Source organism: Spermophilus citellus, assembly GCF_964194105.1.
Source record: "Spermophilus citellus genome assembly, chromosome: 8".
Classification (NCBI taxonomy): domain Eukaryota; kingdom Metazoa; phylum Chordata; class Mammalia; order Rodentia; family Sciuridae; genus Spermophilus; species Spermophilus citellus.
The window spans coordinates 69,482,895-69,497,192 of NC_138189.1; the positions used below are offsets into that span (position 1 = coordinate 69,482,895).

Sequence of the window (14,298 nt, forward strand, 5' to 3'; positions counted from 1 at the left end):
CATCTCTCTTGATTTTGGAATTGTGGTTCTTCTGGAAATATGTGTAAGATAATATACAATATGATTAATAGATTAGTACATAAAACATTTCTCTACTTTTTTTCAACACCTCCTGTAGATATCAAATTTTCCTACATCTTCTCCCTTATATCTTGTTCACTTGTGTCTATTTTCCTTCAGAAAAACTAATTTTTCTTCCCTCTGTGAATTTCCTGCCCTCCCAAGCATTGCGTGAGTTACTTGACAGCTGCTTGAACATGGATCTCCTTGATGACCTCTAATCATGGGACTTCTAATTAACTGATGTTTCCATTTATTTGTTTTATAAAGATACACTAGAGTTTATTATGCAAAACATTCTTTTCAACCCTGGCAGACATATAACTCCACTATAGCTTTGCCAAAAGTCTATAAAGAAAGGTCTTTTTATTTTAAATACATATTCATGTGCAATTACGAAGACACTAATCCTACTAGTACTACAAAAAGCATAACTGACTTCTAGTACTTTCTGCTTCTAGCACTTTCCAGATGTCATTTCCTATTTGTGGTTTCTGTAATATATTTTGCAGCATAATAAACTATTCTTGCCCTAGGATCAGAATTCACTGCAACATTTGTAGATACATGACAATTTTACTCTTGTATAATCAATGATCCTAGTCTAGATGCCAAATATATGCTTGTTTTTATGTGTACAGATTCCTTTTCATAGATCTTCATTTTGTAGAAGATTCTTCTCCTAAACTTCATAGGAGAATTTTATTGTCACTTATTGTCATCCCTGCCTCAGTATAACAATATTGAAAAAGTTGAAAAATAGACTCTTTTATCCTTTTATCTTTTTATCCTTCAAAGAATTTTTCCCATAAAAAGTTAAAATAATTTAAAACTCATTGGCATTATTCTAATATGTTGTTACAGAGTCTAAGCAACTGTCTCTTTTATAGGCAACATAATTACAAGTGAATTACAAATGCAGACTTTATGACTCCAATTAAACTCCAGGCCCAATCCATTAAAACAGATTACATTCATTAAATTAGATCTAAGCAAAAAATAAATATGTCATATAATTCAAACTATCAAAATAAATGAGGAGCAACAATTTCAACTAATTTGTTTATCTACAATTTTTATCAATACAACCAAAATTATCTTTTTGAGTGTTATCAGAGCAAAAGTTTTACATTTCATTTTCACACATTCATATACATATTTACATATGTATGTAATATATACATATTTACATATACATGTATAGATGAGTATTTATATACATATATGTATATTTTGCAAAATATATGTGTGTATTATATACATATATAATTCTCTACATATTGCCTCACTTCATTTTATTCGAAGAACATTGGAAAATATTTCCTAAGCATAAGAGATTGCAAGAGGTTCTATACTTTAGTTATAAGATTGTATATTCATTTTAAGAAAATCATGAACTCAGAACTATTAAGTTAAAGGAATTTTATTTTGTAAGAATCAAATCAAGTGACTAAAAATCCTAAGCAAAATAAAATGTCAACATCATTGTAAAACTGCTTAAGTAAGCAGGTCTTAAGAAAAAGTAGCACAGTTTTTGTCAGCCTTAGCAGACATATAACTCCACTATCGTTTCCATGTGGGAGGCTCACCACTGTAGTGTTCTCTCTGAACCTTTTGAATATTTAATGATCACATTACCTATGTAAAGGAGCTTGCTGCTTGTGTCTGTAAAGATCAATTCTACCTGGTCCTCACTATCATCTCTCAGCCTCTGCTTCTCTAGTGAAGAATGAAGAAATGAGGATTATGTAAATTTAAATTTAGCACCTGTCACATGTGCAAGAACATGATGAGGCAGAGGAAAAGAAACTGAAATACAGCAAAAATATCTTCAAGCATACTCTGGGGTATGGAGAAGGGTAAAAAGTAAATAGTATTTCAAATAAAAGATTAGAACAGATTGAAACACATGCATTAGAAAGTATTATGTTAGAAAAAATGAGATAGTTTAGTACAGATATTCTAAGAATTTGAAGAGATTCTGACATTTGTGAGAAAAGGTAACATTGCTGATAGTAACATTTAAAGGAGGTGCAAAAAGCAAATTCTCATCAGAAGGCCTATATAACACATGTAGACAACAGCAATATACATTGCTCTACTAATCTGTGGCCCAGTATAGAGAAAATGAGATAAGTAAAGATGTAAGAAAGAAAATAGAGTCATTATTTTTCAATTGTTGACAAATAGTTTTAAGATAAAAGTTATGGTTCTAAGAAGATTCTTAAGAAAGAAAAGATATACCACACTATGATATTCACTTTGGAATCAACCTTAAAAATAATGTCTGCATTGAAATACCCACTTTTTCTTGTCTAGTTCATGTAGTTTCACAAAGTCACCATTAGCTTGATAAAAGGTTTCTAACTGAAATATTAAATATCACATGATACTAATAGACATATTATTATGGAACAGAAGCAAAGTAGCTTATCCAGTACTGGGTTTTCAACCATGAATCTTGCATTGGAAGAGGCTGATAAACACATTGGATGAGACATACATGCTAACAATTTAATGAACACAAATGCTAAATGTGCCAAGTACATCTAAAGTTTGGACTAAATCACCCCCTTTCATAGGAAGTCCTAAAAAACAAATTCATTTAAAAGATAGTCAAGGAAAATATCTTTTAGAGGGGCAGATAATGGTCTTTTGACCTAGAATTTTTTTGTGTGCCCTTCTGGGGTTCAATCCTACTAAGAGTTTACTACAGCTATGGTTTGTTTATGGAAAGAAAATAAAATATGCCTCTGCCTTACCGCCTCCACTTCGGCAGGATCGTACCAGACGTTGATGTAAGGGTGCTGTAAGGCGTCATCCACTGATATCCTCTTGGCTGGGTCAATCACTAGCATCTTTGACAACAAATCCCTGGCTTGGCTGGCTGAAACAATCAATGAGAAACACAACCAGCAAGATTTTTATTTGTTGGATGGAGTGGAAACTAAGGCAAAAAAAAATCAACAAATATCTTGTTCCTAAATAAATATCAGGTACATTTCTGGATGTGCTGGAAAAAGAAATGAATTTTGCATTTCTTTCTATAGGTCTCGAGGCCTAAGGCATCATCTGGGGCTCATTGAAGTTATAATATAAATACATAATCATTCATTTAACATTCAAATAACTAAGCAACATTTACCAGAAAGTTAATATAAGCAAAATAATTTTCTTAGGTAATCTGGATGACCGTAGGTTGAAGGGATAGCAAGCATAAAAATGCAAATCCATGATGTTTGGTAAGTATAGTGATGGCTCTTTGAAGATAAGCAATGTGTATTTTCATGTTCTCATTCATATTTTGGAATTATCAAAATTTGAACTGAATTCAAACTGATAAGAGATCATATAGCCCCAATGTTTTGTATGCATGAAAATAACCTGAAGAGTAGTAGTGATAGATATGATATAATTCAACTGGTGAATTTTCATTTTAACATTTTGTGATCATCAGGCACTTTAAATCAGTAGAATCATGATTTCATGAAATCAAGTAGTTAGTGGCTGAAGTCCATTCAATGCTACACATGACAGCAATGTAAAACTACATTATGTTTATGTTACCAAGATTAATTTTATGATTATGGGTAGTATTAGTTGTAAAGTTATATAGTGATAACCAGTAAGCATATTTGTTTAAGAACACTAGTAAAGCCTCATTAAGTTTTAATCTCTAAAAAAATATATAAAATTTTACAAAAATTACTGTTTGAATGGAAATAAATATCTTAAACCAAAATTGTTATTCAATTGATAGAAAGGTTTAATAGTAAAAATATTCAGCTGGTTCCAAATATATAGTAAAACAAACTTCAAATTAAAAGGAGGAGCCTCAATTGATTTAAGAATAAATAATGAAAATATAGACATATATTAATTTTTATTTCATCAATTTTTCAGAGTAAAGCAAGTAGGTAAATTGTGCAAAACTGAAAATAACATAATATGAAGATCAGAAAATACCAATTGTCCCCATAAGCTCAAGTCAACCACTGTATTTATGGGCATATCTTTTCTGTGCTGTTCATTTTGTCAGTTATTTGTTGGTCAAATATTTTTAATATAATTTTAACAAAACTACAGTTAAAATGTAGCAAGCCATTTTCACTTATTCTGTATTTTCATGTGTCTTCACATTTCAATAAATAAACCTTCTGATGTCTTGTTCTAACATGAAAAATCATTAGTTACCTAATTCTTTAGAATATTTTATGTCTATTAACCATTTTCCTGGTAAATTCAATCACAAAAAATCATTAGTATTATTTACAAATAGAAGTTTGAAGCTTATAAGAATAATAAAAATATAAAAAGACTTGTATGTTAATTCAAACTTTAATCTTTCTCATTACCAGTGGCCTCCTAATGGCTATTTATTTCATTGTTTGAAAGACTTCTTTGATTTATAAATGATTTTACACCTATTTTCCCTTTTATTATTCTATCAAACCCACCATATTTCTCTTTTTAGGGTAGGGGCTGGAATAGGGGCATAAACTATACTAATACCAAATCATCTTAGGAAGAAATAATAGTAAATATCTTATGTCTGAAACAAAATGAGGAAAATATTTCAATGCTTTATCTTTCATTTGCAAAAAAAAATCTGTTATGCTTTTTTTCAAATATAATGAAATATATTGTTTCTTTTGGCTATTTGTAAGTTATGATTCTTAACAATGTGGCAATTTTATATTAAAATTAAATTAAATAATCATAACAATAATAAAATAGTTTATCCTTTACAAAGAATATAATTATAGAGGTTCTACTTAAAAAGAAAACTCAAGGGGCAGGGGTTGTGGCTCAGTGGCAGAGCGCTTGCCCCTCACATGTGAGGCACTGTGTTCAACCCTCAGACAACATAAAAATAAACAAACAAAATAAAGATATTGTGTTCATATATAACTAAAAAAAATTTTAAAGCAAACTCAAGAAAGTTGGAATTACATTACAGAGCATGATATACTTTAATAATTTTTCTACAAGTGCTGTCATTATCATTCAGTAGTTTAATGAGAGCTTTGCTGTTTTCACTTCACTTGTTATACTACAAGTGTCTTCATCAGAAGGGATGATTTTACCTAACATCTCAATTAGCATCCCGAAGGAATAAATGCTAAAATATCTCTTCTTCGAGTATTAGCTCTTTCCCAATCTGCATAAGGATAATGTTGATCTTAAAAATTATGGAGTTGGTAATAATTTAGTCCATACCATACCTAAAGTCCATAGGAAAGCTAAAGGAAGAAATCCATTGTGAAGCTTAAGTATCAAGAACAAAGGAACAATATGGAATATTTAAAATCCACTAGGTAAAAGTTTGGAAGCAATAAAAATGTTTTAGAGGGCTGGGGATGTGGCTCAAGCGGTAGCGGGCTCGCCTGGCATGCGTGCGGCCCGGGTTCGATCCTCAGCACCACATACCAACAACGATGTTGTGTCCGCCGAGAACTAAAAAATAAATATTAAAAATTCTCTCTCTCTCTCCTCTCTCACTCTCTCTTTAAAAAAAAATGTTTTAGAAAATAGTAGCACTGCATTATAGTGTCTCTGTCTCATGTAAGTCTACCATAGATATTCAAATTTGGTTAGTTATGTCTATAGATAAGGATTCTCCACTGAACACTTATGGTTATATTTCAAAGCGTGTGTCTTAACTTTTTCTTTTTTGATCACATATAAGTATTTTTAAAATATATTTTTTATTATTTTTAACAGTATTTAGTATTTGTTATAAGCTCTGAAGGCACTGTATTAAGTGCAACATTAAGCAAATTAATCCTCCCAACAAATCCCTGCCTCCATGTGTACAAAGAGATAACTTGCCCAGAGTCACACAGATTTCAAGGCACAGTGGCAGAATTTGAACCTTGAGTGGGGTTGGGGCTATCAGATTTCCTTCAAAATGAGTTCTCAGGAGTGTCCTAAAGTATAACAGAAAATAGGATATTATTTATCTTACAGTTAATACATTGCCAAATTTGTGCCTAGTTTCCAAACGAATCAAAGGCCTTTTTACCTCAATATTTGGGGGGAAGATACTGAGATTTGTTACTCCAGTTATTAACTGCAGACATCATGGTAGAAAAGAATCACTTGTTAATAAGTGTTTATATTGAATAAAAATGAATAGGTGAAATTTCATTTACCACTGTCAATTGAAAAAGCACTATAAATAGAAATAAAATGCTAAAATACAAATAAAAGAAACCCACAATACAAATAAAACAAACTCAAACATCTGATTTTACAACTCCAAGATTTTACAACTGAAAACAGGCACTGAAAATATTTTCAGGCCAATAGAAAGGATTGAAAGCATGATCGATGTATAGTACATTGGTTTCTGAAACTTACTTCAAAAAACAATTTAAATTTCTGAGTATACTCTATGAAATAGTTAACCTAAATCTTGTTAACACACTTTATTCTTACCCTTCCTTCTGAATATCCAATTATAAAGTCCTCAGCCACTCCCCTTGGTAAAAATGATCTTTTTAAAAATACCCTTCCTTAACTTGAAGTAGTTGAAGTTAAAGATAGGTCTCTAAACAACAAGCTATTTAGCTTCTGTCCTGCACAGAGGTTCTTAAGTTGTCTCTGGAGGGCCTACCTTTAAGTTTATTGTGCTCAGAGTCCGCTGGGAAGAGGGAATCTGGAAAGAGCTTGGGGAAGGTGAGTCCTGCATACTTGGGTCGATTCTCCACATAGTTTCGTACTGTGGGTTGCAATTTCTTCATGAATTCCGGGCAAGGTGTTCCTAGTTGCTCAATTACCTTATTCCACTGGTCAATATCTGAGAATTTAATGGTTAAGGGAAAAAAAGAAGTGCAGACCACTAGCTCTTGCCTCTTGATCATCAAGAAGCTAACATTTCAGAATCCTGAACCATCATCAATAAAAACTGGAGTTTTAATAACCAACGTAAGATAAACGCATAAACTTAGAATTGTCAAGCAATGAGTCCTTTCAGAATTTTGAATCTTCTTTTGGAACTTACACACTTTTGGAAGACAGTATTTTTTAAACAAAAATAGAATTATGAAATTGTCTTTGGTTTGCAAATTTAGAAAGTTATCCAAATAACACAAGAAGAATGAATCATATCAAGAAAGCATCTATATAGTCATGTGGTTTACAATTAAAAAGTATACTTCATAGTGATATTTTTAACCTGAATCTACCTCAATCATTTATATTTTTAAAATAAAAAGTACATAAATATTTTGAATAATATTTATTTACATTTTTCTTAAATTACCTTTAAGAATTTTGTTCTTTAAAAAATAAGCATGTTAAATACTATGCTGTTATTAAATAAACCTATGTGAACAACAAAAATTCAACAAAAATTAATGATTTCTACTTATACATATTACACATGGGATCAATGTAGTTTTGTCTGCTTTTAATTTTTTAATTAACACACAAAAATACACAAATTTATGGTGTACTAGGAGGTGTTTTGATATATGTATACATTATATAACATTCAAATGATGGCAAGCATCTCTATCTTCTCATTTATCATTTATTTGTGGCAAAATCATTAAAATTCTTTCTTCTAACTTTTCTGAAATACATATTATATTATCTTTATCTATAGTCACCCTATAGGTAATAGGACACCAGAATTTATTTTTCTTATCTAACTAAAATGTAGTATCTATTGAATCCAGCTCCCAGCTTCTCTTCTCTCCCCTCTCCAGCCTCTGGTGATTGAGAATCTCTTTTACCTCTATCATTAGTATTTCATACATCAGAACTTTGAGAATAATAAATGCCACCCATGAAAACTGAAGAACCAGCTAAAAGGAGCTGATTCCATATTTTCTTGCCATAGGACAATAAATGATAGAGGAATAGAAATATGTCTTAAATCCAATACCTCCTCTCCTCTCTCCTTTATTGTTTATTCTTCCACATCTCTTTCCTTTAGTTTTACTCATCTCTACCAAAGTGATATAAAACCATTCAGAGACCCTCACCATAAAAATTGAGGGGTGAGAAGCCTTTATTTATAGTTATTTGAAATGGTTGGACAAAAAAATTGGCAGTTCTGATAAAAGACAAAACTAACTATCTTAATATGAAAAACTCTAAAATACAAACAGTAGATAGAAGGTTGAACAAAGATCATATTATTTTGCAAATTTTCTACCTCCCTTATAACCTGACTAAAAAGACCTAAATTGCTGTATATACTCTCAGTTTCTATAATGGAGTGTGTATATAACTATGGACTATCAACAATGAAATGCAGGTAGGAAAAACTGAAGACTATTTCCTCACAAGATCTCAGCAATAATTTAAAAAGAACATGGTTCAGTGAATGTTCATTAAAGTGCTTATGTGCATGAGACTATAGTAGTAAGTCAGAATCATCAGAAATAAAGAAATTAAAACATTATGTAAGGTTAGAGTTACAAGTTACTTTTAGACAAAAACTAATTTTACATCTATGGCTACAGGTAAGCTACAACTACTTAGATACATGTAAACAGAAAAACATTCATGATGTTAAGATTCAGTGCTTGTCATTGTAAATTTTGAAAGAGGACTTTCAAAGACAATTAGGGTACCATGCCCTACCAACGCATCCTTTAGTCATTGGTCAAACTTGCTTAGAACTCTAAACACTTGATGTCAAACTTACAATAGAGCAAAAAAAAATCACTGGATTTTCAATAAAGAAGTCATAAAGAAGTGGCAAAATGCTACCTGCACATAATTATATTCTAACTCCATTAAGCTAGAATCATAAAATTATTTACTAAAGTGCTTTTAAAGTAAGATTTCCCAAACAATTCTATGGTATGTTAGAGTAAAACTTGAGAGTCAGATATTCTAGAATTTGTTAAACAAGAAGTTTTATAGGTCATAATTAAGAGTAAAATAATAATTAAGAGTATGGACAAAATTATACTTAATTAATATAAATTCTTTTAAATGAAACACTATTGTGCACCTTGATGTAATGATCCACAAAAAGAAGGGGGCAAAAGTCTTTATTATTTCCAATGAAATAGTTAAATGTTAGGTATTACCATTTTTGAAATTCTGTGCCTTTATTTTAATCCATCCATTTCAAGTTCCTTCTTCCCTTAAACACGTGTATGTTCCAGTGCATGTTCCTTTTCCAGATTCTTATAGGACAAGTACATGTACAACTATGTCCAATTTAGTTGAGCACATTAATGATTTTTTAATATGAATTTTTATAATCAAATGTAAGCCAAGACTTGAAGTCATATCTCCTGGTTCCAGGTCTAGTTTTTATTTCAAGTATTCCAGTAAAGAAAAGAGCAAATTTGGAATTGGTGTGGTTAAAGTAATTGCTTTGTTTGGTCATAAACTGATCGTATAATTTGTCACAGGCAATCCTTTAAAGAATGTCTCTGAAGCTACTTTCACGTCTTTCAGGTCAACATATTTATATAAACTATCAATTTTGTTGATATTTTAAGTAGAAAATAAGGTGATTTTTAAAGAAAAATTATTGATGATAAGAATACATAAAATATTAACTAGATTTTATGAGTATGTATAAATGTTAGCATTATGTATATTTTAAAATATAATGGCTAAAATTATTTTTGTAAAAAGATTTATTAGCCTTAGAACATCCATAAGTCTTTGTTTTCATGCTAAATAGGTTGTGGTTGTGAATATTTAGAGACTAGTACTATCCAGTTATCAAAATATCAGTAAAAATATGTGTTTTTATATTTTTGATATACTGTTTCAGAAAGTATTACCCTAACATAAATTACCAAAGGCATTTAATAAAAATGGGAAAATGGCATTTAATAAGGACTATTTGACAGTAAATTTCCTCATCTAATTCTAAATTCACTACACAAAAGTAAAGTTACATTGCAAAAAAGTTTGATTTGATAAGTAGAATATGATGACAGGACAATTTGCACATGTGGTTGAATATTATCACACTTCATCTCAAAGCCCTAGAAAAGGAAGAGCAAAACAATAGCAAATGTAGCAGAAGGCAAGAACTAATTAAAATCAGAGCAGAAATCAATGAAATTGAAACAAAAGAAACTATTGAAAAAATTAACAAAACAAAAAGTTGGTTCTTTGAAAAAATAAATAAGATCGACAGACCCCTAGCCATACTAACGAAGAGAAGAAGAGAGAGAACTCAAATCACTAACATACGGGATGAAAAAGGCAATGTTACAACAGACGATTCAGAAATACAGAAAACAATTAGAAATTATTTTGAAAACCTATATTCCAATAAAATAGAAGAAAGTGAAGACATCGATAAATTCCTTAAGTCATATGATTTGCCCAGACTGAGTCAGGAGGAAACTCACAACCTAAACAGACCAATATCAATAGATGAAATAGAAAAAGCAATTAAAAAACTTCCAACCAAGAAAAGCCCAGGACCGGATGGGTATACAGCGGAGTTCTACAAAACCTTTAAAGAAGAATTAATACCAGTACTTTTCAAGTTATTTCAGGAAATAGAAAAGGAGGGAGCTCTTCCAAATTCATTCTATGAGGCCAACATCACCCTGATTCCGAAACCAGACAAAGACGCCTCAAAGAAAGAAAACTACAGACCAATATCTCTAATGAACCTAGATGCAAAAATCCTCAATAAAATTCTGGCGAATCGGATACAAAGGCATATCAAAAAAATTGTGCACCATGATCAAGTAGGATTCATCCCTGGGATGCAAGGATGGTTCAATATACGGAAATCAATAAATGTTATTCACCACATCAATAGGCTTAAAGAGAAGAACCATATGATCATCTCAATAGACGCAGAAAAAGCATTTGACAAAGTACAGCATCCCTTTATGTTCAAAACGTTAGAAAAAATAGGGATAACAGGAACTTACCTCGACATTGTAAAAGCTATCTATGCCAAGCCTCAGGCTAGCATCATTCTGAATGGAGAAAAATTGAAGGCATTCCCTCTAAAATCTGGAACACGACAGGGATGCCCCCTATCACCACTTCTATTCAATATAGTTCTCGAAACACTGGCCAGAGCAATTAGACAAACGAAAGAAATTAAAGGCATAAAAATAGGAAAAGAAGAACTTAAATTATCACTATTTGCGGATGACATGATTCTATACCTAGAAGACCCAAAAGGGTCTACAAAAAAACTACTAGAACTAATAGATGAATTCAGTAAAGTGGCAGGATATAAAATCAACACACATAAATCAAAGGCATTTCTGTATATCAGCGACAAAACTTCTGAAATGGAAATGAGGAAAAACACTCCATTTACAATATCCTCAAAAAAAATAAAGTACTTGGGAATCAACCTAACAAAAGAGGTGAAGGACCTATACAATGAAAACTACAGAACCCTAAAGAAAGAAATAGAAGAGGATCTTAGAAGATGGAAAAATATACCCTGTTCATGGTTAGGCAGAATTAACATCATCAAAATGGCGATATTACCAAAAGTTCTCTATAGGTTCAATGCAATGCCAATCAAAATCCCAATGGCATTTCTTGTAGAAATAGATAAAGCAATCATGAAATTCATATGGAAAAACAAAAGACCCAGAATAGCAAAAACAATTCTAAGCAGGAAGTGTGAATCAGGTGGTATAGCGATACCAGACTTCAAACTATACTACAGAGCAATAGTAATAAAAACAGCATGGTACTGGTACCAGAACAGGCGGGTGGACCAATGGTACAGAATAGAGGACACAGAGACTAATCCACAAAGCTACAACTATCTTATATTTGATAAAGGAGCTAAAAACATGCAATGGAGAAAGGATAGTATCTTCAACAAATGGTGTTGGGAAAATTGGAAATCCATATGCAACAAAATGAAACTAAATCCCCTCCTCTCGCCACACACAAAAGTCAACTCAAAGTGGATAAAGGAGCTAGATATCAAATCAGAGACTCTACGTCTGATAGAAGAAAAAGTTGGTTCCGATCTACAGATTGTGGGGACAGGCTCCAAATTCCTTAATAGGACACCCATAGCACAAGAGTTAATAACAAGAATCAACAAATGGGACTTTCTTAAACTGAAAAGTTTTTTCTCAGCAAGAGAAACAATAAGAGAGGTAAATAGGGAGCCTACATCCTGGGAACAAATTTTTACTCCTCACACTTCAGATAGAGCCCTAATATCCAGAGTATACAAAGAACTCAAAAAATTAGACAATAAGAAAACAAACAACCCAATCAACAAATGGGCCAAGGACCTGAACAGACACTTCTCAGAGGAGGACATACAATCAATCAATAAGTACATGAAAAAATGCTCACCATCTCTAGCAGTCAAGGAAATGCAAATCAAAACCACCCTAAGATACCACCTCACCCCAGTAAGATTGGCAGCCATGATGAAGTCAAACAACAACAAGTGCTGGCGAGGATGTGGGGAAAAGGGTACTCTTGTACACTGCTGGTGGGACTGCAAACGGGTGCGGCCAATTTGGAAAGCAGTATGGAGATTCCTGGGAAAGCTGGGAATGGAACCACCATTTGACCCAGCTATTGCCCTACTCGGACTATTTCCTGAAGTCCTTAAAAGAGCACACTACAGGGATACTGCCACATCGATGTTCATAGCAGCACAATTCACAATTGCTAGACTGTGGAATCAACCCAGATGCCCTTCAATAGATGAATGGATAAAAAAAAATGTGGCATTTATATACCATGGAATATTACGCAGCACTAAAAAATGACAAAATCACAGAATTTGCAGGGAAATGGATGGCACTAGAGCAGATTATGCTTAGTGAAGCTAGCCAATCCCTAAAAAACAAATACCAAATGTCTTCTTTGATATAAAGAGAGCAACTAAGAGCAGAACAGTGAGGCTGAGCAGGAAGAAAAGACTAGCATTAAACAGAGACATGAGGCGGGAGGGAAAGGGAGAAAAAAAAAAAGGGAAATCACATGGAAATGGAGGGAGACCCTCATTGTAATACAAAATTATATATAAGAGTTTACGAGGGGAATGGGATAACAAACATGGAGGGAAATGAATTTCAATAGATGGGGTAGAGAGAGAAGATGGGAGGGAAGGGGAGGGGGGATATTAGAGGATAGTAAAGGTAGCAGAATACAACAGTCACTAATATGGCAGTATGTAAAAATGTGATGTGTAGCCGATGTGATTCTGCAATCTGTATTTGGGGTAAAAATGGGAGTTCATAACCCAATTGATTCTAATCTATGAAATATGATTTGTCATGAGTTTTGTAATGTTGTGAACATCCAATAAAAAAAATAAAAAAAAAACTTTAAAAAAAAATAGTATTTTAATAGGAGAATAAAACAAAGTACATATGGACAGTGAAGATGAGTATCTAAAATCCTCAGACTGAAAATTATTCCAGTTAATATGAGTTAGCTAATAGTTAACTTAAAGTTTAAACACTTCTCTTGCTTTAGCTTCCCTGGTTGGACACTTTCTAAAACATATCAGATGATGCCTTGAACATAATATATGAAAAATACCTCGTAATTTGCTGGGTATTTTGGTCATAATTATGAACATAATTTATGCTATGAACATTGAAGCCTGCAGAAGCTTCTGAGTGGAATCAAACAGAACTGTTTAATGACTTTCTCCTTCTGTACATTTCCAAGTTCTATTTTTTTAAGGTTTTCTTCCATTTTTAAAAATTACTTTTTGTTATTAGTAGTAACATTTCCAGAGTTAACATCATCATGATTTCTGACTTGCTTTCTATTCTGTTTTAGGTACAATGGTCTGTAAAAAAAATTGTGACTTCTATTTATTATTTAGAGAATATCAACATGTGTCTTCAAATTCTTAGCTGTCCCTAAAGATAATATTGACTAATAGAAATTTATGTATAGAATAGTACCAAAGGCTATTTTATCTTGCAAGCTAAGTAAGTAAGATGTTGAGAATGTTTTTATCTTTACATTAGCTCTGTAGAAAAGAATGCTGTGATGAATTAGTAATGTCTGCAATGAAAGTACAATAAGGAAATAGAAGCAATTTCCTTTGTTGTTATGGTTTATATATGAGGTGTATGCCCAAAAGCTCACATGAGAGACAATACAAGAAAGTTTAGAGGTAAAATGATTGGGTTATGAGAGCCTTAACCTAATCAGTGTATTAGTCCACTTGAATGAATTAACTGGGTGGTTACTGTAGAATGAATTACTGGGTGTAACTAGAGGTGAAAGATTGCTGGGGGCATATTTTTGGGGTCTATATTTTGTCCCTAT

The 14,298-nt window shown here is 32.1% G+C and overlaps 1 protein-coding gene across 1 annotated transcript in view; it reads right to left on the reverse strand.

Annotated features, from left to right (window-relative positions):
* The window catches only part of MAPK10 (mitogen-activated protein kinase 10), a 379,461-nt gene that overhangs the window by 39,373 nt on the left and 325,790 nt on the right, over positions 1–14,298 (reverse strand). The window contains exons 10-11 of the mRNA XM_081304841.1: positions 6,680–6,862; positions 2,823–2,947 (exon numbers count right to left, since the gene is read on the reverse strand). Coding sequence (XP_081160967.1) covers positions 2,823–2,947; positions 6,680–6,862 — 308 coding nt within the window. The remainder of the gene's footprint in view (positions 1–2,822; positions 2,948–6,679; positions 6,863–14,298) is intronic.